Source organism: Montipora foliosa, chromosome 11, assembly GCF_036669935.1.
Source record: "Montipora foliosa isolate CH-2021 chromosome 11, ASM3666993v2, whole genome shotgun sequence".
Classification (NCBI taxonomy): Eukaryota; Metazoa; Cnidaria; class Anthozoa; order Scleractinia; family Acroporidae; genus Montipora; species Montipora foliosa.
The window spans coordinates 28,545,124-28,573,115 of NC_090879.1; the positions used below are offsets into that span (position 1 = coordinate 28,545,124).

Here is a 27,992-nt window from a genome sequence, read left to right on the forward strand (position 1 = left end):
AAACAACCTTTCATTTGAACCAGGTCAACCAGGAAGTCTCGCGTTCCAAAGAATCACGGTTGCAAAAACATACGTAATCCAAGGTGAGTTTTTAAAACATATATTTTCCCTAGCGTTAGTAGTCCTTTAATAGTAGATTGCTACAAGCAGTGCCTCCTATGTCGTTTCGTCACGCAATGGAAAAAAATGGTCGAGAAAGGCTTGGGGAACTGGGGAGAGATTTTTTTCCCTTCTCTATGAGGCCCTGTTAGGGGTAAATTCCGACAAGCGACATGGCCTTGAACCGGCGACATGATAGCCACGAACTGGCGACGACCGACAGACTATTACAACGAATTAGCGAAAGCGACACAAAATGTCAAGACTGACCGACAGCGAATTTCAGAATTGTGAATGTTCTGCGGACTGCAGAACATTTGCGCGTACACAATTCGTCGTAATTACTTTATAATGATCATTGTTAACAATAATGGCCAATTATGGCTAATAAGGGTCCAATAAAGGCGAACAGAAATACATCTCTTTGAGGACTTTTCCGCTTTGCGTATCATGTTCTCCCTGCATGACCCACGTGCGCACTCCATCAGTCTGTCAGAGAGATACTTTTTCTCTATTGATCGCGTTCATCTCGGTGTTCCAAATCGTAAGCGAGTTATTGAAATACATCACTATCAGAGTCGTAAACGAGTCGTCGGAGTGCCGAACTTGTGCACGGTCAGAGTCACTATGATTTTTCACAGACCTTTTGTAAACGCATGCCTTGCGGATAATGAATGGTCGATAATGTCCTTCCTCCTGGGTTGTTATAGTTACAGAAAAGCACAGTCTGACGACTAAATCAGAGTTGAACTCGGAAGAAACATTAGACTCTTGCACTACTTGAATTGTAGAAACGCTATTATAGCTCGATTGCTTTGCCAGATTAGGCCTTTATTCACTTGTATAGTTTACTACATGGAATTTCATTGACTTCAGCAACTATTCCAAGTAGTCTGAATAGGTATTAAACATTAAAAAAGGTCTCAAAACCCTGGGCTTAAAAGTACTAAAGATAGAGGCCGTATGTTCCATTGGCGTCGTTCCAGCGAATGGGGATTGTCAGAGGGGCAACGAGCTAAAATTTATTAATGAAATTCCGACAGGCGACACAAGAATGTTCCGAAATTGCGACATAGCTAGCTGTGAAATTCAGACGGAGGACATGGGCACCCCCCCTAACAGGGCCTCCTCTCTCGATTGCGTGACAAGACAAGATTGACTCAAGTTGTCAAACGCCGTGACTAAGTCGATGCATGCGGCACAATGTTTAATTTATAGACAGGCGTAGCTCAGTCGGTTAGTGCGTGGCCTTTTGAGCGGCGCTAGAGGTCGCCAGTTCGATCCCCGTCTCATTCCATCGATGTATATTTCGGCTTCCTCTGATCATTGTAAGCTGTAGCTTTGAATAGCTAGCTATTGTAGCTAGCCGGAGGAAGAGGGTAAGAGGTGAGCACCGAGGGCCAAAAGTTTATCAGTAACTTTAGTTCACTGTAACGTGTTACTCTCGTGAAATAAGGACCTTTTAATTTTCCGTTTTAGTTAATCAATCTCGTATATCTACAAAATATTTAGTTATTGTATTGGTAAAGTGGTCATCGTGACTTAAGCAGTTGCAGAAAAGCCTGAAAAAAAAAGCCAGGCTTGAGCGAGACTCCAAGGGGTCCGATGCCCGGGATTACCGAGCTCGCTCTAAACACAGCGCGCATGCGTTTGATCCAAGTGTAGCCTGTTCCAGGCTCTCAGATAGTTCAGGCGAGGGAACGACAACCAGTCATTTCTTTTCAAGTGAAGCGCAACTACACCGGCGGGTCTAATCTGCAGGTCGCAGGTCGCAGGTCGCAGGTCACAGGTTGCAGGTCATTGTTTCACCAATACAGAAAGTATCCTAAACATTCTTAAAAGCTAACCTTAAGCCTAATTAGGCCTAAACAAAAGGTTTTAGGCCTAAGGTCAGCTTTTAAAGGGGCTAGGTCACGCAAATTTTAGGCAATTTCAGCACTGATCGAATGGTCATAGAATTAACTAAAATATCAAAATAACTGTTCAAAACTATAGAAGAACTCTAACAACACAGGGAACACAGAACACAGGGAAGCCAAGAAGGGACATGGATGGAGAAAACTGGAGAGGATTGAAATGGATTGAATTTGGGTAAATTTGATAAACGTCGGCCCACCTTTTTTCAAATTTATATCAGTCTATATCAAAATGTCATTTACAAAGCTGGAAAATCATTCTCAGTTGTTATGTGGTGCCAATTTGACGTTTAGAGCTCATAATTATCAAACTTGAATAAAATTACCTAAAATAGCGTGACCAAGCCCCTCTAAGAATGTTTAGGATACTTTCTGTACTGGTGAAACAATGACCTGCAACCTGTGACCTGCGACCTGCGACCTGCGACCTGCGACCTGCAGATTAGACCCACCGCAACTACATATGGTCATGGGTTCGCCGAGTCCCGATCAAACCCGGATTTTTGTCAGGTTTCTCAGCAAATACTAATTGCTTTACAACTGCGATGACCACTTTTCGATTAGATTTATACTGTCAAGTGCCACCCTCGAAAAAAAAGTTGATTATTATCATGGAAGACTTTATTGTGCAGAATACGAACCAGGTGGCCTAGGCAATTATACTGTTTACAATGTATGTACAAAGAAATAATCACTTTCTAAGGAAAAAAAAAAGAAAAAAAACTCTAGAATTGTTCATTTCGATAACGAAGCTAACGAGCGGCTGTCTTTATGAAATAAATCTCTTCACGATTTCACAATTTTGAGAAATTATCCATTTCTGTGACTTTTCTATGGTTTTGCTTACAACTTTTTTATCTTGTAAAATCTTAGTCAATTCGTTCTTTAAATTAATAGACGGTAAGGCCTAGTTTACACGTCGCGCCATCGTCGAATTTAATTCCAGGTCCTACTTTAATTTAAAATAAATCGACGATAAAGCGACGTCTAAAACGAGTTCAATTCGTCTGTTAAATTAAATTGGCTCTAGACGCTTTATCCGTCTGACGGATAAAATATCTTTAAAGCGTCATCAGTTTATCCGTCGCACTAGCGTCACGTCGAGTGAAATGCACACATTATTTTCGTACAATTCTAATTTTTACCTCTGACCAGGTATATTGCATTCCGGCTGAGAAATAAATTCGACCATAATTCGACCCAATAATTTCGACGCGAAAACCCACGGTACAATTAATGTCGACGGAAGGACGAATTTAATTGGAATTAAATTCGTCTGAATTAAATTCGACGATACTAGGCCTAAGCGGCTAGGAATCAAATCGAAAATTACTTGTATACTGCTAACTTTGTGTCCAGAGTGTAAACTCTTCACTCCAATTCTTAAATCTGCATATTTGTCCCTTTCGAACATTGTCCTCGCTGGTGTTGTCCCCGGCAAGCAGACAGTTTCTTCTATGATGAACCATTCCTTATTCACTTTGTCTAGTACACTTATGTCAGGTTTGTTGACTCCATTTCTTGGGCATTTTTCCAGATGCCATGGAATATCCCACAAAAATTTCGCTTTTTCATTCTCCAGACATGGTATTGGATGGCTCTGCTTATACCACGGTAGAAAGTGTTGAGATTCACTGAATTCGAACTTTTCCAATATACTGTGGTATATTATTATTATTATTATTATTATTATTATTATTATTATTATTATTATTATTGACATACCGGTAATTCAAATATTTAACAATTACTCACCGAAGTGGAGTTGGCTAGTGATGGATATATCCACCGCTAGCTACCGACACCGAGGTGAATAGTTGTCTAAGTATACATTAAAACAGTGAGATAACATAGCACAAACAAGAAGAGTTTAACTCATTTATTCCTGCAACGATAACAATATTTTCGGGTACAAATCTCGCGCCAGTTGCTCGGAGGTGAATAGCAAAGGATAATTCGGAGTTTGAATAACTACCTTATTATAGGAAATTAACAATGCACGTTGTCAATGCGATGAAATTTACGTTACACTAAATTAACGCGAATTTTTCAAAAGTTAGGTTTACATGCATCAAATTAACGCGAATTTTTCGATAAGCACCTTGCTTTACTTACTGCGATTTTCATAATTCTGCGAACTCGCACTTTACATTTCTGAACGCCAAACTGCGTTTTGGCTGTCGTGAATAAAACCTTCCAAGACAAGTCCACGGACGTTTCAAAGTTTTTTTTTTACAGCCGAAAATTTTGTTTTAAGGCCTCACTAAACCTTATTAATTCAAAAGATCTTTCAAAGCCTCAGTATGCCGCAGTAATACGAATTTGCTGCACTTAAAAAATCACAAGAAACGTGTCTCATGGAGAAAATTTACAGTAGTTAGCTTTTAGGATTGCTCAAATGGATCTAGTGAGGAACTAATAAGGTTTTTTAATGAAATAAAGGTGCTTTAAAATAATAATGTTGCAAAATAACGAGCATTAAATTTACATCGACATTAATTAAGATGCATTAAAATAAGTAAAGTGATAAAGTGCGTTGTTAGCTTCCTATAATAAGGTAATCAGGGCTAGCCTTCAACACTATCCACTGTTTTAGTAGATACTAACATCGGATATTTCATAGATTCACTGTATTGATGAAGTAAGTAAAATAGTTTTGAGTTGGCAAGAAATCACACAATGGCAGCTGCTGAATTGGAAAGCCACCAAAACAGGACACATCGTCTTGCCTCGGTCGCAGTAAACAACAGAAAAATTGATTGAAAACACTGACTATAAAGAAATGAGCAAAGTAGATAAGAGCCCGAAACAAGCTGATATTGTTTTATTATGTCATAAAGCTGTCGAGTCTAAATACAACAAAGGAACTAAGGACTAGTGTACGTGCCCTGTGGCATGGACATGCTTTGGGGCCAGAAGTCGCGACGGACAAAGTGTCGGCTACGCGCAGTCACTTTTTAGTTCCAAATGTGTCACTGAAAAGTAAACGGATGACAAATAAGTATCCTACTTGAACTCGCTGTGCAAAAGAAGCCCGAAGTGACATCTCTGAAGTGTACAGTGCTTCAATGCTGTTTTACATGAGGAAATATAAAGGGCCTCAGCTGTGACGACGTCGACGAGACAGAGTGACACAACTGACAAAGACTTGAAATGGCCATGTTAAAGGTTTTACGGAAAGCACCTTAGTACAAGACGATAATTTTCAGTTTTCTCCGCTGTTTAAAAAGACCGTTCTATTCCTGGACGGAAGGCATGCATCATGGAATAAGGGAGTTATAATCATCGCAAAATCTACATATTAATCATTTCAATAAAGTGAATACCCTTTGAGGTGTCGACTGCATTTTTTGACGTTGAATGGAGTAAAAATTGTTAGATCGCCGCACTGGGCGATGTTTCTTCATGCCTTGCTCAAGGCTTTTGAGAATCGCGTCCTTGTTTTCCTTCCGGATATAAAAACAACTTCACCGTCGCATTGAACAAATTTTTAGAGGGACGCGAGTTCTTAACGAAAAATTTTCTTCTTTTCTTTTTTCTAACTGAGTTTCCTTCGTTTTCCATTCAGTTATTGGTCAATTTGATGCTATACCATTTTTAGACATCAGCATTTTTACTGGACTTGGCGGGTAATTACGTTCGTCTTGCATTCATCGAAAGATCATTATTCAAGAATTTAAATTGTTGACATAATTTCCATGCCAACGACTCTAAAATAAAACTCAAGAGCATCTTTGTAAATAGTGTTTCATTCGAAAGCTCCTCTCTTTTCAGTTAAAACGACAGCTCGCAAAATAACCGGGCTGTAAGCCACTCTGTAGACAATAGAGTCTTTTCAGAGGGGTGTCCGAACGCGACGTTTTAATTGGCCAATCGTTAATTGACTCTCGCGAACACAAATATTACAACACACAGCGGCCAGCGTGCATTTCGTGACCGATGGCTTTACAGAAATCAAATGCTCGTGGAATACTGTGCGTGGGTCAGTTTTTCTCCCAATTGACTCTGAAGTGTTACATCACATGTCTGCTTGATATTTGTGCAACGCCTGCTATCCATGAACGGATTTCAACAAGGTAACATCGTTGCAAGTTAGAGACCAAATCGATCGCAAGATAAACTCCCCGACTTTCGAAAGTCGCGCCAGATTTTTCTTGTGATAGAGTTTTCTTCCACAAGTCATAAGCTATAGTTCCTGTCGCTGTCCTGTTTGCGACGAGATGCGTTTGTGACCCGACGCAAGATTGGAGTAACGCCGAACAGGAGCCGAATTACCTGAGAACTTAGGGTAAGATTTTTTGGTTCACGTTCATTGTTTACATATCAACTTTGAAATTAACAACGTATACCATAGTTTGTTGAAGGATGTATTTGTCTTGTTGGCAAGGATTAAAATACTTGTCGCTCGGAGCTGTTCCAATACAACAAATTTATTTCCTCAGGTACTTTCGTTTCGATCGTTCAAACCATGGAATTATCGCTTCTGTCGATCGATGTTCACAGTTTTTTTCCAAATCGTGGTTTTACCGTTTTCCGATCGACCGGAAAAGTCGAGGGAGACGCTGTCGTGTGCTTCTGCTAGCTAGAACTTGTATCAAAATATCACCTTGTACCAAAGTGTGGCACAGGAATCGCCTTCGATCTTGCATTCGTTAATACGCAGCCGCTGAAAACCGAGGGGCCGTCACAGCAGCACAAATTACAGTTTTGGATTTTCATAAAATATTTACTTAAGCGCGATTTTACCCATGTCTTAGATATATAAGAAACGAATTTGTTGTGCGTCGCACGTGTTTATGGAAAATGTTTTTTTAACAGGTATGCATGCAGTGTTTTGATTCTGAGAAGAAATCTTTACCAATTTCTATTTTCACAATGTCACTCTCCCATGACACTTACTGGTTAACTAATAACCAGCTAGGAGCCACGTCTTTTCTTTTGTAAAATCGTCAGTCAAACGATATATTTTTACGGACGTCAATGTCCAGCGAATATCTTACGAGAAATGTTGAACTCGCCTCGTAAAAAAAGAAGTCTTTTCTGTTTGTACGGTAGTTGGCTTAAGGCGAAACCAAAATTTGTTTAATCTTGCATTCATTTATCAAGTGAATTTATAAACTTTGACAAGTACACAAATACGGCATACTGTTTTTTCTCGGGCTCGTTGAAATACACTGAAACGAATTCGACAAGGAAAATATCTCATATCAATACGACGTTAATCAACAAGCGCTGTAACCATAATATTGGAACTGGTTGAAAACGGCTAAAATGCTGTAAATGTCGAATATATTAAATTTATTTTTAATCCAACTTTATTTGGATGTATTATTTAGCTAGAGACGACGGTCCTAGGGGGTGAAGTCTTATCAAGAGTAACCTAAATTAAATGTTTTCTTCCTTTCAAAAATCAACCAGAAAGTCGTACCTCAAAACGATTTTCCCGACGCCACAATTTTGCATAACCCTCGGTGCACAAACATCTCCAGAGTTACAGAGCGTGACCAATGGCTCTTTTCAAATATTTGTTAATTTCGACAAAAAAAATTATCCAATATATTTTAACAAGTCATTAAGCTCACAGTTAAATTGGAAGTACTAGTAACATGTCTATCCAAAACAACTGAAGAATTACAATTAATGCAATTCATGCGGATCGAGAGATATTTAAATCTTTGAAAGTATTTAATATATTGATCACATCTTAAATACCAAATATGTTTACAAGTGTACGTAAGTGGCAACTTTTATCTTTATGTAAAATTGCAAACACCTTAGAATCTGTGGTTTCATAGCTTGACCAAGCAATGTCTTTAGTGTTTCTTAATTAATTAGTTCCTGCAAGGGGACATCATGTCCTCTGGTAGACTATACATTTGAGCATTTCATGCTTCAAGGATGCATACAATTGGATGGCTTGGGGTATCTAAACTGAGATTCAAGCTTTTTTTCCACGTGGTTTTCTTGTCTTCAAGAAGAAATACAAAGCAAAACACAATAGATAGGTTTCTTGAAAAAGAGGTGAGATAAAAGAAAAAGAAAGGAAATGTTTGAATTGCAGGTGGCATTGCCAAATTTAAAAATGAAATCTAGAAATGGCCCTAAATTCTTGATCCACCACAGGGACGTCTGGATGATTATGTTCCATCTTTTGTGTCGTCTCAAGGCTCCTTAATGCTGCTGGTGCTGCTAATAATAATAATAATAATAATAATAATAATAATAATAATAATAATAATAATAATAATAATAATAATTGCCCCCGCTGAGTTTTGGCAACCTAGAAGTCCCCGCATAAAAGGGGAAATGTATAAATTGGTATTGTAGGGGGAATCAATCTTGATTTGCCAACCAGTTGCACAAGGTGGTATCGGTGTTGCTGAAATGGGTGCGCAAGTGGAAATGCTATTGTTCTACATGACTGAGGTGTTTTAGGAGTCAGGAAGTAGAAACTCACATGGAGAACCAAGGTGCTGTTTGGCTTAGCAATTGAAAAATCAAACATTGAAGCAGATGTGATGCAAATTGAGTTGCCTGGCCCAGAAATTGGTTTTGTCCGGACACAAATCGGAAACAGGGGTAACAATTCGTCAGACACAAATTGGAAACAGGGGCGACATGTTCAGCATATAATTTAAACGTATCTCAACTGCCTTTCATACTATCTTGGCGGGGGGGGGGGGGGGGGGGGGCACACTCCCTTGGTGTAATACAGGTACAACATCTGTATAATAATAATGATGATGATGATCGTCATCATAATAATAATAATAATAATAATAATAGATGTGGCAATTCCTGAGGATAGTAGAGTGAGAGAGAAGATTAAAAAAGTTGAAAAGTACCAAGATCTTACAAGAGTAGTGGGAAAAATGTAGGGTGTGAGGACAAAAGTTGTTCCAGTGGTAGTGGTAGGTTGTGACAGCTAAATTCTTGGAAAAGTCAGAAATGCGTACTAATAAGATAGGCATGATGATCATATACAACTTAATGTCTCCTTAATGCTTCTCTTCGATTGAACATCCCATTAATCGAGAAATGCCACTCATTAATGTCACAAAAAGACCTCCTTCCTACGTAATTAAGTATGCAGACTTTAATGTAAGAGGACATTTTATAACATTTATAACATAGAGAGCAAAATTTCTAAATGCTGATTGGCTGAGACAGAAGGCATTTTTCATTAATTTTGGCAAAGTTACTTTCATCATTATTGTGTAGTAAATGTTTTTTTAGCAGGGCTGGTTTCATCCATTCCATGTCAACCAATCCTCTTTCTTAACATAGACCATTTTACAGTTGTGTGCTTAGTTACCTGGGGAGGCGCGGTGGCCTCATGGTTAGTGTGCTCGACACAGGATCGAGTGGTCTGGGTTCAGGGCCTGGCCGGGGACATTGTGTTGTGTTCTTGGGCAAGACACTTTACTCTCACTGTGCCTCTCTCCACCCAGGTGTATAAATGGGTACCGGCGTAATGCTGGGGGTAACCCTGTGATGGACTAGCATCCCATCCAGGGGGGAGTATAAATACTCCTAGTCGCTTCATGCTACAGAAACCGGAGATAAGCGCCGGCCTGATGACCCTTCTGGCTCGTAAGCAGAGACTTTACCTTTTTATCTTACCTTAGTTACCTGGCCTATGGATGGAAGTGAGGCTAGAGTTGACCTTATTTTTATAGAAACCTCACTGCTTTTCTTATGTAAATTCCAACTACATGTAATCAGCATGAGAACAACATCGTTAACATAAGCAAAGGAGGGAGGTCTGCATCATAACAAGGTCAACTCCAGCCTCACTTTCATTTAAAGGCCAGGTAACTAAGCACATAATGGTAAATTTAAAAAGATCTATTATTGATGAGTGTGTGTGACAAATCAACTGTTACATGTAGCATGTTTTTATAAGATTATTTTGGGACCTCAGTAACTTCGTGTAATTGAAGTGAGGTGTTCATCCTTTAAAACTCCATAAATAATAATTTAGTACCCGTTTTTTTTGCTATGCTCTCCCGATGTACTTCAATTTATCCTGCCTGTTGCCAGTGAGGCCACCTTCTGTATCAGTTCCAACCTTTTCCCCAAATTCGCTTCATGTATCCATTAAAATTAACTGATATAGCTCCCAGTGCACTGCTAACAACAGACACTATTATAACTTTTGTCACATGCCAGACTTTGGTATTTTCTCTTCTAATATCATTGTCATTATTATTATTATTGTTTAGTTGCACTCTTTGTTTACTCTTGTGTGGCCACTGACTGAGGGATATAATAATTATTTTCCTGTGTCCTTATTCATCTTGGCCTTGATTGCTCAACCCATAAATCGGTATCCAAGGATTTGCAGAATGGAGTCATCCACTGAGATAGTGATTATCCAGTTGATAGCTCTATCAACATGTCTATCCACATGTTACTTTTTATTGGCGAAGTTTTTTTTAAAAATTAATGGTCTCTCCTAGTCGATGGCCTTTATGAAATCTCTGTCTTGCCAACCTAAAAGTTGAGCCTCCCCTCCTCCAAGGGGGTAGGGAAGGGGGGCTGGACTTGCAAACAAAGTATTGCAAATGATTTGACTTTTTTTTTTTCTTACCTCTTTAACAGTTGTGTGATTTGAAATGGAGGATAGTGACAGTGGAGGCCTCATCTCCACTGAAGAGGATCAGTCAGGCGTTGACTCTTCTGGGTCCAGTGGGCATGCCCGGATGGAAAAAAAGATCTCAAGACTCAAGATGAAACTTCTAGGATTTCAAGAGGTAAAGGGTGTAGGGGGGTGGTTTTCAGTTAGACGCTGTATGAATTGGAGTCAAGAAAACCCGGTGGAAAATAATTCTGTTCCCTCAGTTAAAACTGGTTAAATCTCATCTTTTGGTTATTGAATCTCTTAATGGTGAGATACATGCATTTACAGTTCCAAGAAGTTAACAATTTTTATAGATGTTTCTGTCGGCATCGAAACATATCGAATATGTGGCTGACTACTCCCCAAGGGGCTTTTCAGGTTGAATGAACAACACTGTGGGGGACTTTGCCAGACTGCTTTTTTGCGCAAATAGCAGCCTTGCAGTTTACAATCTTAACTGAATAGCAATTAGTTTACATATGCAGGTGCCCTCCCCCCCCCCCCCGGAAAAGAATGAGTGAGAGACCACTACACCAAGGGTTACGTCTCCTACTCTTCTCGAACAATGTGTGGGTTCTTTCATGCCCCACACAAGTGATATGAGACGTGGCCTACGGTTTATCGTCCTTATCCGAGAAGACAAAGTAGATGGCAAATTCCAACCTCGGTAAATGACGGTGACTCGTGGATAGTCGGAAAAAAATAATTCGGATGATAGAGCATCAAAATCCGAAGCTCGCAGGTTCGGCTCTTGCAAATGAATATCGCCGAGTAAAATGTTCTCTTCATATCGTTTGTTTCCGTGCGAGTCGAATTCAAACTTCTCGACTTTAAGGCCCAGTAATAAGGGCAACAATATTCGTGCAACTTGTCGCGCAGCAATGTTGCGTTGCAAGTTGAGATGGTTTGTTGTTTGTATTACCACCTTCTCATAGGCAACAAATTTCATGTAATGATGTTGCAAAAAGTAAAAGCGACTTGTGCGTTTTGCAACATAAAAGTTTGTCGCGCAACTGAGAAGGGTGTAATACGCGCAACAGCGCAAGCTTTTCAAGACTCTGGTCCTCTGAAAAGGAGAAATCAAAATCAGTTTTCACTCGCTAGTTGGTCAATCAATACTATCACTTGTAATAGGGGTAATATACATGAAAAAGTTACTTCGTTCTGATTGGCTAAAAAAGAGTGCAGTTCTCATGTAACCTTGGACCAGACTACAGATTGCACTCGCCCATTTGTTAGTATGGAAACCAACTACTGCACTCGAAATCAAGTTATTATCTATACTGTACTAATTGCATCGAAGATTTACTCCCAATTAAATTATGTTTATGACGACAATGACAATAAAAGTGATTATAACAACGTGATTGTTAAGAGTAATTTTTTCCGTCTTGAACTTTTCGCAGCCAATATAGACAGTTCATCTAAATTTCTCATATTTAGGTGACCAGCTATATGTCTAATATTGACAGTGAAGGAGTGGACCGGCGACTACAGTCTGTCGTTATTGAGCAGTCTCTTGGAGTCTAATTAAGGAGTTTTAAGACCTGCGACGGAGAATTCAACGAAAACGTCGAATAAAATTGCAAGTTTCGTTTTTCAAGCGTTTCGGCATAATCCCACCTTGATTAACTTACACACTCTAATTTAACCAAACTCTCAAGAAAGTAAACTGGCAGGAACTGAGTTGAAATGTCGCGCGGTCAGGTTTCCTGTACTTGGTCATTTCACGTCGTATATTTGCAGACTTATATTTAGAACTACACTTTCATTCTCGAATGTCTCGGTAGCTGTACGAGCCCGAAAAGCCAACTGTAGAATACAATCCACATATTCGCCAACCCTAGCAAATTTCAGATCATCGACATTGATCCGAAGCCTTCTGAATAAGTGGGTTCAGACGACATATCGTTCAAAATTGATTCACAAGTGGTAAAGTCTTCAGAAAAACTTACAATTCTGGGAGTAACCATTGACGAGAAACTAACATTTAGCGAACACATCAAACAGGTTATAGTACGAGAGCAAGCCAAGAATACTGAGGTTGCGAAACCTTGTACCCTGCTCAGCTAAACTGCAGCATTCTACTTGACGTATTGCGATACTGTTTGATATTTTTGTAGATCATTTGACAAGCGCAAATTAGGAAGAGCTGAACGTGCATTGAGAACAGTTTTTAAGTCAAAATCTGAAACCATGAACTTTTGAAAAGAGCCTGTTTACCTACGCTATACGAAGGAAGATTGCGAAGCACCACCGTGTATCTCCGAAATTTTCGAACGAACCCGCAAGGGATACAACCTAATAAATGCGGACTTTAACATCATACGCTATAGAACTGTGCGCTACTGTAAGCAATCATTACGTTATCTTGGACCTCTTCTCTTGGAGGAAATTGAGTCCTGAGGAGAGAGTAAGACCAACACTCGAAAGCTTTAAGCAAAGCATCAAGAAAGTCAATCTAGCACTTCAACTGGAAGAATGCAAGAACTGTGACTTATGTTCTTAACTTCCCAAGAGACTGGCTGATGTACCTTTTTCCATTTTAGACGTTTTATTCAGTTAGGTTAGGGAAGTGATTAGTTTTTAATGAGATGTTAATCATATTTATTATATATTCATGTAAAAAAGCCGAAGGAGGAAGGAGACAAGCATGACAACTAAAAAAGCGATATCTGGTTAAAAATTTTATATAAAAACGTAACCTTTTGGCTTCCAGACTAAAGCCTTTAAAAACGAAGATGTAAATGCGCGAAATGGAAATATTTACAAAATTGAAGTGTGAAAAATTGTAAAACCGATAAAAGGGAAAAATGAGTCTTGTTTTGGCAAAGGCTTGGAGTTATCGTCGGCTTCATTAGTGTTAGCGGTGTGCCAAGATTCCAAAGTTTTTCGGATTCGGAAGTTTCCCTTGTCAATTACTCTATCATTGTTGAAATCAATAGAGTGATTGTTACGCCAAGCGTGAGCTGCAATATTAGAGCCAGTTTTACATAGTTTTATATTACGAATGTGTTCCTTTTTCCTCGTTGAAAAATACCTGCCAGTCTCACCAATGTAGCTTCAGGAACAATCGGCGCAAGGGATTTTATACACCACATTGGTGTAAAGTTCAATAGGAGGCCTAAACTTGGGGGATAGGAGTTCTTGTTGTAAAGTTTTGTGAGGTCTAGTAACAACGTTAATTCCATTCCTTCGAAGAAGACGTGCATTTGAGGGATTCTGTGACACCACGAACATAAGGAAGGCAGGCCATAGCGGTGGGTTTATTTTCAATCAGATTGAAAAACAAGTCCACCAATTCTTCCGGTGAAAGTTTTTTTCTCTTTTAATACGTTAGAGATGAAGACAGGTGGATAGGAATCTTGGAATCTTGGCACACCGCGGCTAACACTAATGAAGCCGACAATAACTCCAAGCCTTTGCCAAAACAAGACTCTATTCTTTTAGAATAGCTCATTTTCCCTTTTATCGTTTTTACAATTTTTTCACACTTCCATTTTGTATATATTTCCATCTCGCGCATTTACATCTTAGTTTTTAAAGGCTTTAGTCTGGAAGCCAAAAGCGTATTATTTTATACAAAATTTTTAACCAGAGAACGCTTTTTTACATGATGTTATGTTATGTCTCCAAAACCTGGTTACTCTTCTATTTTTAATCATATTTATTATATTACCTCCTATTAATATCTGTGATATTTCTTTTATGTGTGACGTAACTAGTGTCCCCAATTAGTTTGTCAAAAGCTAAATACTTCGGCACTTGAATAAGTCCTACTACTACTACATATATTTTAGAAAAAAAAGACTCGAAAAAAACCAACATAATTGCAGAGCTTTATGCTTCCAGACGACCTCCGTTTTAGATTCAAAGAGATATATGGTCCCCGAAATACGTCCGAAAAGTTTCGGAAATTGTGAAAAAACAGGCCGCCGATGCGATTAAGTAAGAGGACCGGAAAGGAATATTCAAATGTTCAAATCGCACAAAAAAACTGTTGCATTGTTCATTTAAATGCCATTGTTCTGTGGCGCTTTCGTATCTTTTTGCGATGAAGTGTGGCAAACTTATTCGTCTCTTTCATCTTTTAGGTTGTTGAAGAGAGAGATTCCCTTCGACAAGACATCCAAACACTAGAAGGACAAATAGAGGAATTAATTAGAGAAAAGGAACAACGTAACGCTGAGCATGCTCAAGAACTTGCGGTTTTATCGTCAAGCTTCACCGAACACCTAAATAAAGCATCGGCGCCGCAAGATTCTGCCAATGACCCATCGTGTGTCGGGGCGAAGGTAGAGTTTGAAAAGGAGATTCAAAAGTTGCGGGCTACGATTGAAGACAAGAACTACCACATTGGCAACTTGCAAAAGAAGCTACTCGAGGCACAGTTGGAGCTTGAACATGAGTTGGACAAACATGAGGAAGAAACAGAAGGCCTTCGTGCTCAGTTGGGAAGTAACGAAATGAACTTTGACAAATTGGTGGAGGACCGACTTACCGAGGTAAGAAGTCAGTACGAGAAGGAACTAGAAGAATTGAGAGCGCGAATTGAAATTGACGAGGAACGTACTGTCGATGGATCAAGGGACGCCGAGGCTCGCAGGGAAAGCGATGATAAGGAAAATCACGAAAAGCTGGAACATGGCGTTGAAGGCAAGCTCGAAGGTGATTTAGAACAACTTCTGGAAAATGAGCGAACAAAGTATCGGGTTGAGATCATGGCTGTGAAAGATCGCCTCAACCATCAACATCAAGTAGAACTGGACGACCTCATTACAAAGTTAGAACAAGCAAACGCTGAAAATGAGGTGCTGAGAGAGAGGCTGCGCGAAGAAAAGCTGAACGGTTCAAAAGAGCACCTTGACGAAAAAAACACGATAAACAACGGCGAGGTTGAAAATGGTGCCCCTCTAGAAGATGATTTCGCGAAAAAGAAGCCTGCCAATGTGGTTATCCATGATGTACATGGCGACGCAGCTGGTATGGAGGAGCTAAGGAGTCAACTTCACGCTCATTACCAGAAAGAGATTGAGCAAGTTGCAAAGAGACTCAGCGACGAGTATCAAGGTGAGTTAGACGAAAGTCTTGGGAAAATGGAAGAGGAGTGGGAGCAGCAGTTAGAACGACAAAAAAACGAATACGAGGAGAGGATTGCAGCACTACAGCGCCAGCTAAAGAGTCAGTACCAAAACCTGGAGCAAGTCACGGCCGATATGGAGGAACAGATTCAAACCCTTCGGGACAGTCATTCTCAAGAGGTTCGTGAACTCTTGGGAAGATTACGAGAGGCTTCCGAGGAACGCCGGCGATCGGTCATGCAGCAAGACACCACGGAACAACAGGTGGTCATTATCAAGGAAGAACATCGCTCAAAAGTCGAGAGTTTGGAGCAAGAACTACGTGCGGAGAGAGACAAAGTTGCAGAATATCAGCGTCAAATGGATGCTGTTGAGGCGCAAGTGCAAGCTTTTAAGGCCGAAAAAGAGCAGGAGGTGAAAATGATCGAGGAGGAATTGCGGCGACAGTGTAAAGCTTTGGTGGAGAAAAAGGGCAACGAGTTGAAGGAGAGGTACCAGTGCGAGTTGAACGAAAAGTTAAACAACGTTGAGCAACACTGGAGAACGATGTACGAGGAAGACCTCGGTAAGACGCGATCAGAATTGGAAGAGAGCAATAAGACTATCAAAGACAAATATGAGAGGGAGGTGTCAGATATTATGGTCCAAATGGATGAGTTGCACCAACGAAGCAGAGAAGTGCTTTTGCAAGAGAAAATGCAGTTTGAAGCCCAGCAGAAGGAGGAATTCGAGAGACAGCTTTCGGAAGTAAAAGAAGAACTACAACCGTACAAGGATAAGTACTTGGAATTGGAAAGAGAAAATCGATCTCTGTCGGAAAAATACGAACGCGATCTTTTCGAGTTAAAGAACAAGATGAGCGAAGTTGAAGGTCGATACAAGGCAGATAAAAGTACCGAAGAGGAGACTTTATTGACGCTCAAAAGTGAACTTGAACTGTATAAGAACAAGCTTCAGGAGTTGCAAGAAGGGAAGAAGTCGTTGATGGATAACTACGAAGCACAGGTCGCCAATTTGAAGAAAAAGTTCGAGGATATGGAAGAAGGAGAAATCAAAACCCTTCAAGAAGAAGTCAACGTTTACATAAGGAAAGCAGCGAACCTTGAGGAAGAGAAAAAGGCTTTGATGGAGAAGTATTCATCCGAGACTGGTCACTTGAAGTCTAATATTGAATCAAAGGATGACGAAATCGAAATTCTTGAAGATCAAAAGCGTGTACTGTCAGAGACGAAGTTAGAACTTGAAGATGATTTGGAATCTTTGAAGACCGCATACGCAGAGCTGGAACAAAAACAACAGATGGACAATAAAATCGCTGCCGAAGTTGAGATATTGAAAGCCAAAACAACAGATCAAGAAAAAGAGTTGGAGGATTATAAGAACACTTGCAACAAGTTGCAAGAAGCGAAGCGGTCTTCTGATAACAAACACATTGAAGAACTGGAGAACTTGAAGAGCACACTGGACGAGAAACGTAGCGAGAACCAAATACGAGAAGAACAGCTTCATTTCGCAACAAAGGAAAGAGAAAGGCTAGATGAAGAATTGAGGGAGGTGCGGAATGAGCTAGAACAACTTCAGACCAAACATTTGGATCTAGAGGTGGCCTCTAATAAAGTCAAGGAGGAGCACTTCAATGAAGTTTCCTTGCTACAAAGGGAATCATCCGAGGACCGAGAAAGAGACCAGGAGGTCTTTGCCGTAGAAAAGCAACGTTTGGAAAAACGCGTCCAAGATCTCGAGCAAGAACTTCAATATTCAGAAAAAAGATTTGAATCTCTTGAGCTAAGGAAAGAAGTGACCGATGAACAGAATACAGCAGACATAGAGAGCCTAATGTCGGAATTGAACATTTTGAGAAATCTAAGTGCTGAAGTAGAGCAGCTGAGAAAGCTGGAGAAAGAAAAAGAAAATTACGAGGCTGAGGTTTCCAGACTGAAAGGAGAGATCGATTCCCTGACGGCGAAGGTTAAGGATCTTCAAGATAATGGTTCTGGATCTTCTCGAGAAATTGATGGACTTCAAAAAGAACTGGAAGATCTCCGTGCTACTCGTATTACTGGGAACTTTGAAGAAGAGAAGCAAAAGTATCAAGAAGAGATTGATTTTCTCAAAGAACAGAAGGAAGAGCAGTTGAGAATCATACAGGAGCTTGAAGAAGAAGGTCATAATAAGTTTGGTGTTCTGATGAGTCAACACGAGAAAGAACTGGAGAATTTGAAACTGGAACTTGAAGAACAGATCGCTAGAAAACGAGAGCAACTTTCAAGGGACTCGGCTGCAAAGAGGCAGAGGCTCAAAGACGAATACGAAGGGAAACTTCGAGTGGTGTACGAGGAACTGGTAACCGAGAAAACTAGGATAAAAGAATTGATGAAACTAAACGATGACCTCAGTAGAAAGTTGAGTTCCTCGCAAGAGGAAAGCGATGTTCTCACAGAGGAAATAGACAGGTTGAAGGAGATAGAAGAAGGATTCATAGCGAAGGAAGAAAAGTTGACCGAAGAACACGCAGCAAAAATGGAACAGATCGTGGCGGAATACGACGAAAAAGTGCGTTCTCTCGAAGAAAGGATCGCAACTATCGAAACAAAGGAGGGAGATGAAGACAGCTCAAAAGGTGAAAATGAGAAGGAGAGAGAACAGTCCCTGAAGGAATATAAAGAAAAACTGGAATCTTTGGAATCCGAGCTTAGAAGCAGAAGACAAGAAACAATTAGATTGACGGATGAAGTGAAAATAGTGGAAGAGAGGAACAAAACAGAAATCAGCAACTTGATTGCCACTTATGAGGAAAAGCTGAAGAAGTCAGAGGGGCAAATCCAACAGTTAGTTGCTCGACTTGAAGAAAGTGATAAAGACCACTCAGAGAATATAATTTCCAAAGAGAGCGAAAAAGAAACACTTCAACAGCAATTGAATGACGTGTCTCGTGAGAACGAAAAATTGCAAACGATGGTCAAACACCTCGATTCTGCCAAACAAGCTGTCGTCCACATGTACGACGAAAAAATCGAAAGTCTTGTCAGCGAATTGGAGGAGGTCTCCGAGAGAGCTAACCTCGCGGAAGAAAACTTGAAAGAGTCGAGGGAGACGTTTGCGGTGAAACAAGAGAAGTTCGAAAAAGACATCACGGAGCTTCGGGATGCCAATGAACGACTTCTCAAGGAACATGGCTCGGCTATGCACAGTCTTGAGGATACCATCGATAGCGAAGGACAAACGAGGAACTCCTTGCAACAGAGAATTGATGAGCTGTTACAAGAACTGAGCAGTGAGAAAGTGAGACTGGAAGGAAACGTCGAGGCTGTGAGTGCTGAAAAACAACAGCTTGAGGATGAGTTTAAGGCTAAGATAAGAGTATTCGAAAACGAGTTGCATAGAGAGAAAAACGAGAACGCTGCTGTTAAGCAAACTTTAGAAGAGCGCAAAGAGGAACTGAACAAACATGTCACAAAAGTACGGGAATTGGATGGTATAGTAGAGGAAAAGGAGAGCACCATACTAGAACGCGAGCAGACTATTAAGGAAATCACCAGTAAGCTCGACCAAGAAGTGGAGAAGGCATCTACATTGGAAAAAGAGATGCGAGCATTGTTCGAAAACCAGAGTTCAGAGTACGTTCACAGCTTGGAGCGCATACGCAACGACCTGAAGCAAGAATACGAAGAAAACAAAGAGCAGTTAAAGAAGAATTATGAAAATATCTTCGCCAAAATGGAGGAAGACCATCGTGTTAGTCGAGAAGAATTTGAAGCAGAAGTCGAATCTTTGAAAGGTATGGTGGAAAATCTTGAGCAGCTGAGCCAGTTAAAGGACGAAGAACGTGAGGTCCTCATTACAGACTTAGCGACCAAACATGGAGCCCTTGTAGAAGTACTAGAAAAAGGTTTTGAGAAGGAGAAAAACGATTTAGAGAAAAAAGTGATCGATGTGAATAAAGAACTTGATGAGACGAAGATGGAGAAAGAATCGTTGCTGGAAAGGCATAAAGTTGATTTAGTCGAGTTGGAATCACGCCTGCAAAATCAGCATCGAACTGAACTGGAAAATGTCGTCCAAGAGGTTGACGTTGTAAGGCAAGAGAAGAAGCAAATCAAGGAAGAGCTCGAAAAGGAAATTGAGACGCTGAAAGACCAACTCACGTTTGAGACCGACTTCCAAGCGGATCTTCAAGGCCAACACGACAAAGAGATGCGCAATCAAAGGGAATCTCTTGAAAGCGAACACAAGAGACAAATTGAACTTCTTAATGAAACTCTGCAAGAACGAATCCAGGAGCTCAAAACGACGAACGAAGCAAGTGAAACAGAGATAGGGGAATTAAACTTTAGATTGGAAGAATCTCAACTTGAACTTGGCGTACTAAAAGAAGTGTATTCGAATCAACATGAAGAAGAAGTAAAGAATCTAAAGAAGCTACTTCAAGAGAAAATCCAAGAATACGAAGATTTGAAGGAACAGACAAGTGTCGAGATGGTCCAGCAACAATCTCAAGTAGAAACGTTGTCTTCTGGAAAAGATACTTTTCCAAATCATGAAGAGGAAGAAAATACGAAGCTGAGTTACGAGGTAATGCTAGCGTCTTTAAGAGTTGAAAACAAAGAGCTCAGCGACCAAGTTCAAAGCCTAAAGGAAGAGATAGACCACACTGTTACTGCGCACCAACAGCAAATCGAGTTTACAAAGAGCGAACTTGAACGCCAATACAAACAGCGCGAAGACCGCATTAATAAGAAACACTCTGAAGAATTAAGCAAACTTATGGAGAAGTTGGAGGATTTGCTGCAGCAAGAGAATGCGTCCAAAACCTTGACAGAGGAACATATGCAAGATATCGGAACGCTACGAGCAGAATTTGATCACAAATTTCAGCGTCTTTTGCGTGAAAAGCGAGACGAAATGGATGAATTTAAGAGAAATCTTGAGCAACAGTACAAGGTGCAGATAGCAGAACATCAAGGACTCATTAAGCAGAAAGACCAGGACATAAGCAATCTTCAGAATGATGTCAAAAGTCTTCTTAGTCGCATCGACGCTGCCAAGAACGAAGCCCTCACTCAGCAACAAGGTATTAGTAAGACGAAGGAAGAACTATCGAAACTTCGACGGGAGAATACGGATCTTTACCGAAAACTGCGCGAGGAGATCGAGAAATCCCGAGGAACGTACACAGCTGCAGGTCTCAAGACGATGGAGCAGTTGCAGATGGAAAATGGAAGACTAAAAAGGGAAATCGAAAACCTGAAAAATCTATTAAATGGATCATCTTTAATGAACGGGGTTGGGGAGTCAAATCCCTATCAGGAAGGTTCGCATGTGTTGCAGCTCATTAAACTGATGGAGCAGCTTATGAAAGAGAAAAATGCTCTCGAGTTGAAATTGAGACAGGAAATCCTGGATCTCAAATCAAGGTTCGGTGTGCTGGGGGATACCTCGAACACATCCTTGAACAGTAGTAGTATGTTATCGTTTTCTTTGTCGCCTGAGAAGCATCTTAGCAGAGACGGCTTGGTGGAAATGATGCAGGAATTGAGGGAAAGCAAGTGGAAACAAGAAGAGGACATCAAAAGTCACGTTCAAGAGACCGAGAACATGATTAGAGAAATCAAAAGAATGATGGACTCTGCCGAGTTCACCGATAGAAGGTTGCAAGAAATGCTGCACAGCCAGTGGGATCATCTGGTACAGCAGCGTCGAGTGTTGGTGCAGCGCTTGTGGCAGCTCAGAGACCAGCATAAGGCCGTGGAACAGAAGATCGCCAGGCAGCTGAATGGAACCACCAGCTCGCTCAGCAGTAGTAATGATGACAGTGCACGGTCAAAGTATTATCAGAGCATCATCGAAGAAAATCTCAAACGAGAAAAGGAGTTGTTGGCCTTGAAGCGGCAACAAGTGGAAGACCTGAACATGAGAATTGCGCGTGAAAAACTTTCATTGGAAAAACATTCCAAAGAGAAGCAAAGTCTGGAAAGAGAAATGGTAGAGAAAGACAAACTAGAAAGCGAACTCTCCACTCAAAGGCGAGATCTGGAGAGGAAATGGCTTGGAAGTCTGAAAGAAAAGGAGTTTCAACTCAAAAGAGAAAAAGAGATTTTAGACGAAAGTAAGAGACGAGACGACGTAGACAACATCCTTCTTCGCGGAGGGACTTCCGCTGCCAGACCAACAGAGAGGAAGGTGTTTGCACCCTCGGTGTTTGGAGATACCAGACCGCAAGTTCGATTTCCACCGACAAGTATCCTTCAGCGTCAAGTAGAACCTTATAAAATAGAGTCAGATAAGATCACGGAGAAAAAAGGACATCTTCCCGGTTCTTTCAAACGAACTACCAGTCCGGTGACTTACAAACAATGCGGTGACTTTACTGCACACGGTGGCAAGCAGCTGCTGGATCCATCAGTGGGTTCTGGTCAGAATGAACAGTGGTCCTACAGGAACTCTAAACGTTCATCAAACAAGAAGAAAGAGCCAACTAAAACCAAGCGTGCTGAGGTTCAAGTTCCGAGGTTAGATTTAAGTTCGGACGATTCCGATGTTGATCTCGGAATTGCAAACGACGCGAGCTCTTGGGAAGTTGGATTGGAAGAGGATGAATCTGATCTTGAACTCTATGGGACTCAGTGCATAAACGGTTTTGAAAACTTCGAAGGCGACTGGGAACGAAAGTTGGAAGAAGAACTAAAACGGATATCTGGTAGTGGTGCTTTGCACGCCGCGAGAGCCTACACGGACGAGGAAAAGACGATTAACCGTCAAAAACAAACCTCACAAGACGGACCCCTCAATGATGAGATCAAGAAAAGCAAATTAGCATCTTTGGACAAAGCACCTATTACACAATATAGCCCGAAAGTCGACTTGGAATGGCTCCGTAAACTAAGTTTCGACTACATACATCCGAACACTAGTAACCCAAGGACTTCAACAGCTAATGGCACGAATGACAACCCAGGGCAACTGAGTCTATCAAGCATTTTACGTACAACATCTGACGTCGCATCTCCTCCAATAGAACCATCGTCGCGTCATATTAATCGAGAACAAGACCTTGGACTTAAAGCGCGAGGTCCCCGCGTGTCGCATTTTGCTGCGGACTCTTCGTTTCCGCTACGCAGAGCACCATCTAAAGAAAGTGGTATAGACTCACCGCCTTCCGCGCGGTCTGAGCCGGCAATCTCAGGAAGAGTGATGGTCAACTCTCGCCGTCGCTCGCTTCGGAATGAGCGTATCTCTGGCGTGTATTTACTAAATGTTGATGAGTATGTAGACCGTCATAAAGTAAGATCATCTGAAGAAGTGGCAAAAATACGGGATTTATCTCCTTCTGAGAAGCGGTTCGATTTGTAGAGCTCCAAATTTCATCAACGTGATTCGAGTGATTTTAGTCGTTTTCTACTCATACAAGTGGTAGCCTATTGAAATCCATATAAACACAATATCGAGCACGCGTTTGCATAGGAAGATACGTGTGAGTGGAATTCCTCGTTCGATCATAGTAGGTAGCCCTGTATTTTAAAGTAAAACTTGAGATTTAATCTCATGACAGTTTGGTGTGTGACGTCATGTAAAGACGTCGACAAAGTGTTGGGATTCAAAATCCACACAAGACAGCCGTTATTCTCAATAGTATTTAACTTTATCCAAACAATCTTCATATTTTTCCAAAGTTTTCTTTTAATTTAGAAATTTAAATTGCGACGTTAAGCTTTTAGGGAGACGACGAGACTCTACCCGCGCATAACCGAGAAAGGAATGGAGTACCATGTGGGCTAGGCTCTTTATGAAATTGGGAAAAAAATTAAATTTAGATGGGTCATTTTAAAGAATTGTTCCGAAGTTGAATTATTAACTTAGGTTGATTTAAATGAATTCTAAAATTGTCTGATCAAAACATAGGCGTTCTTCTCGAGGCTCCGAAAGCACTTTAGATAAACGTGCTCACCGAGAAGCTTAAATTGCCTATCACCTTAACACACTTTTCCGCTTTATTTATTCTCCGAAGTCGTCCCAAAAAAATATAGTGTTACTTTTAAAACCGTTTGAATGAAATTTCACTTTTTTATTGGCTTTGAAAGACGGGAAAGGTAGGTCGTACTTTGATCAATAACCGAGCAATGAAGAGGAATGGGTTCGATACCTGGTTGACGTCACAAACTGCTTTGCATTGAGAAAGTTCTTTGAAAACAGCAATGCAAATTAATTTGTGACGTCAACCCGAACCCATTCCCCTTCATTGCTCGTTTGTGGATCAAAGTATAAACCCCTTTCAAAAATGCCGACCATCTTTACATTCTCTTGTATTTATGTTAATTAGACCTGCTGGCCTCATTTTGAAACAAATATTCTTTTGAAATTTGCTCCTTGTTGCGAGGCTAGAAAGGCTTATTAGCATTGAAACAAAAGAATATTTTATTTGGCCGCCATTATGAAAGAGGTCTATGACCACTAAAAATAACACGATGTACTTGGGATGATTTCGCATAATAAATAAAGTGGAAATGTGATTTGAGGCGTAGGTTGCACTTTGAACAAGATGAGATTTTCGCGTTCGAGGCAATGTTTCATTTTGAGGCCAAAACGTTTCTGCAGCCAAACCCGTTCAGTATTTTTAACATTCAGTTTGCGTTGTTTTATTTCTTATTTTAGTTACCTATATTTTATGTCTTAAAATGAAATGGTTCGTCCCCGACCTTTATTTACTTGAGACCGTGATCATATTCTACGACAAGCGAAAGCAAATCACGAACGACTCTGAGCTTGAGGGCCAGATCATACAAGCAAGTTATGCCATTAACGAGTTTAAGCAAAAGGGAGTTTAAGAAACCACAACGGCTACGGGGACGAAAACGTCACTTAAAAATATCACTTTAAACTGTTCTAAGCATTTCATGATTATTCGATCTTGTTTAGATTATACAATATGGGCGAGGTTTCCTATAACTGGATTGGTACGGACGGATTTGAAGTATAAAGAGTGAGACTGAAAGATTCACTGTAGTTTGTCCATGCTGTTGTCAAAACCTTAAATTTGGTCATTTCACGTAGTAGTGTTGACGAGTAGGGAAGAGAAGTGTACAAAAATGCGTGCCGCACGTGCAGCACGTTCTTTTAACCAATAATAGAGAGCTTAAGCAACGACAACGGCGACGGCAACGAGAACGTCACGAATTTGCATATTTAGTGGGTAAAAACAATAGCTTTGCACGCCCTGCACGTGCGTTTTTCACTTTTGTCCATTTCGTTGCCGTCGTCAGCAAAACAACAACGTGAAATAGCCAAGTTTTTGGTTTTATGAAGAACGTCAGCACTTGAGGATAATTTTCATTTCCTCTCCTAAAATGGAGTGCAGTTCCGACTGGTGTCATCTTTGAGGAATCACCACACCCTTGTCATAATAAAAACGTTGAAATAGTCACGAAGCGATTAAAATAACGCAAATTTATGTTTTGAGATGACGTTCTCGTTTCCGTCGCCGTTGTCGTTGCTTAAGCTCCCTAATATTACTGCTTAAGACGACGGCTGCGGCAACGACAACGCCACAACGCAAGAATATCGTTGGTTAAAAAGGGAAAAATAATCGTGCTGCACGTGCAGCACGAATTTCCGTGCAATTCTTTGCCGTATTCCACAAAGGAACAACGTGAAATCACCAAATTTTAAGTTTTGACAGAAGCACATGACTTTGAAGCGTTTAAAGCCTCATTTACACTAACACGTTTTCCTTGACAAGTGGACTTGTCAAGGAAAACTTGTCGACTGTACACACTACCAAGTTCTCCTTGAAACATTTTTCCTTGGCAAGTTTTCCTTGGTAATGTAAATGGAAAGTATAACAAGTTTTCCTTGGCAAGTACACTTGACAAGTAATTCACACTAGCAAATATCGTCCTTGACAATTGTCCTTGTTCAAAAACTAGCTTGCCAGTTGTTGAACAAGGACATTTGTCAATGAAAAAATTGTCACATTTTTCCATTTGCACTGTCAAGGAAAACTTGGCAAGGAAAAGTTGTCAAGGAAAACTTGCTAGTGTAAATGAGGCTTAACTCTGGTGCAGAGCTGGGGTTTTTTCTTTTGAGTTTGAAAATTTCCTTATTTGGATGTAACGTAGCTCGTGCATTTTCCCACGCGTGCAGCTTCGTTCTTTTTCTTGTCCATATTTGGGCATAAAATTGGTGTCCCAGAATCCCCAGCTTTGTTCCAAGGAAAAGAGTTGCAAGTTACACGCTTCCAGGTCATGTGCTTCACGTTTTGACGACAACGCGAGCATATAACAATGAACGTACCACTCATTTTCTATTTTTACTGAAAAAACCGTTCGCGCCCATCCAGTTGCATGATAGTTCGCCGCTATTCACGTTACAAGGTGAACAAGACGGAATAATCGCGTTTGTCCTTAAACTCTTAATATGGTGTGTACAGAGAGATAAACTAAGAATAAAGCCAGGATCCGAGCCAGGATTCGAGCCAGGATCCGAGCCAGGATCCGAGCCAGGATTCGAGCCAGGATTCGAGCTAGGATCCGAACCAGGATTCGAGACCTAACCGAGACCTAACCTAACCTAACCGAGACCTACCCTAACCCTAACTAGACCTAACTAGACTAGAACCAACCTAAATAGACCTAACCTAACCGATTCGAGACCTAACCTAACCAAGAGATTCGAGAATAAATAGCGGAGAAAGCTCATCTTGGCTGGAATCCTGGCTCGGATCCTAGCTCGAATCCTGGCTCGGAGTTTAGGTATCCTCGTGTACAGATGGATGCAGAATTTTTTCCGACAGAGTTCCATTTCCAACCATTTCAATGTGGAAGTCTTATTGTTTTTATCGAGTCTCCATTTTACTGTCCAGTTTGTTACATACGTTTTCAAAGTTTGAGGCTATTTGTTGGGCGAATTAACCTGGCTGTGTTTTTTCCAAGATCACGAAACTACCTTAAATTAATGTATCAATCTGTTACTTAAGCCTTTTCAAGTGCTCATTTTTCTTGTTGGGACATATAATTGATGTACATATGTAAAGCAATTACATATTAATTTAACAAGTTCACATGTTCAGCTACAAAATAAACTTTTGTAATTTTTCTGGAGGGAGAGAGGTTCAGCGGTCAGAAACACGAAAATTAAACTTAACATAGCCTCGTGGGCCTCATTCGCGAGACGGCCATATTGGCCATAGACAACAGATTTCGTACCCCGAGCCTCGAGTTGAAATGTTTGGGAACGAGTTTCGGTGGGGCAAAACAAAAGTTCCCAATCCCTCGCGACTCACCATGGCCGCGTTGTGATTGAGGTTCATTAAGGGTGTGTTCGATTGACCGTATTCCGGAAAAGGAATACATGGAATATAAGTTAGAAATCCTTCGTTTTTACGGGGATTCACATTAAAATTTTCAAATATCTACCAAAATACTATTTTAAACATATTTTTGATATCCTTGCTGCTTCGAAACGCGCCAAACATACCGTTTTAATCATCACTCCACGTATTCTTATTTCGGAAATAGGGTCAATCGAACGCGCCCTAACTCAAAGTTTTATAATACTTTTACATTTGATAACGTATAGTTTTCGACGCGTTTTCGCTTATATTTTAAACTACGCCTTTCTAAAACGCTGGCAAACACTTTTAGAAAACGGATTCAAACGTTTAAAAACGCATTAATGTAGATAGGTGAAAATATGACGTACGAAGCGTGCGAGAGTTTTATGATCAATTTATCATTTTCAAGCTTTTAAGCGTGGATTGGTGAAAACGATACGAAAACGCTAAGAGGAATAAAAATATTTTGCTTCGTCATCTCCGAGATGAAACAGGGAATTTTTGAAAACGCATTAACATAATCGCTATTAAAGCAAAGGACAACTTCATCTCTTATCTGAAATTAAGGTGATTCCCTAGAAATGGAAGTTGTTATAGATTTCCGATGAAACTTTGCACACATTACTGTTGTAACATGTCAAAGAGATGATGATAAAAATGTAATAAAAAGGGGGAGGGGGTCACCATGCTCGTTTCCATGGTACGACGTTGACGAATAGGGCTATCTGAGCTACTTTGACAATTGCCGGACACCCCCAATGTTGGACAAGCTTAGCTCGATTTTATAAATGTTATCCAACGTATAACGCAGAGCGTGGTGTTATTCTATGGTTTATTCAAGTACGTACCTGGAAAATGTATTTGAATGCCTTTGTGAGTACTTAAAACCCCGAAATAGATTTAACTTTAGCGTGGGCTGTTCGACTCGTAATGGCTCCATCCGAACA

General features: G+C 40.5%; 1 protein-coding gene across 2 annotated transcripts; it reads left to right on the forward strand.

Annotated features, from left to right (window-relative positions):
- Positions 1-27,704, forward strand: LOC137977467 (uncharacterized). 2 transcript variants are annotated; one of them, XM_068824694.1, is made up of 3 exons: positions 1-83; positions 10,620-10,771; positions 14,733-27,704. In XM_068824694.1, exons 2-3 carry the CDS (start codon positions 10,634-10,636, stop codon positions 23,067-23,069), a joined length of 8,475 nt encoding a protein of 2,824 aa, XP_068680795.1. In that variant the 5' UTR covers positions 1-83; positions 10,620-10,633; the 3' UTR covers positions 23,070-27,704. The 2 variants fall into 2 exon arrangements, with proteins under 2 accessions (XP_068680795.1, XP_068680794.1); XM_068824693.1 differs by lacking the exon at positions 1-83 and adding an exon at positions 5,937-6,303.
- Positions 27,705-27,992: the final 288 nt, after the last annotated feature.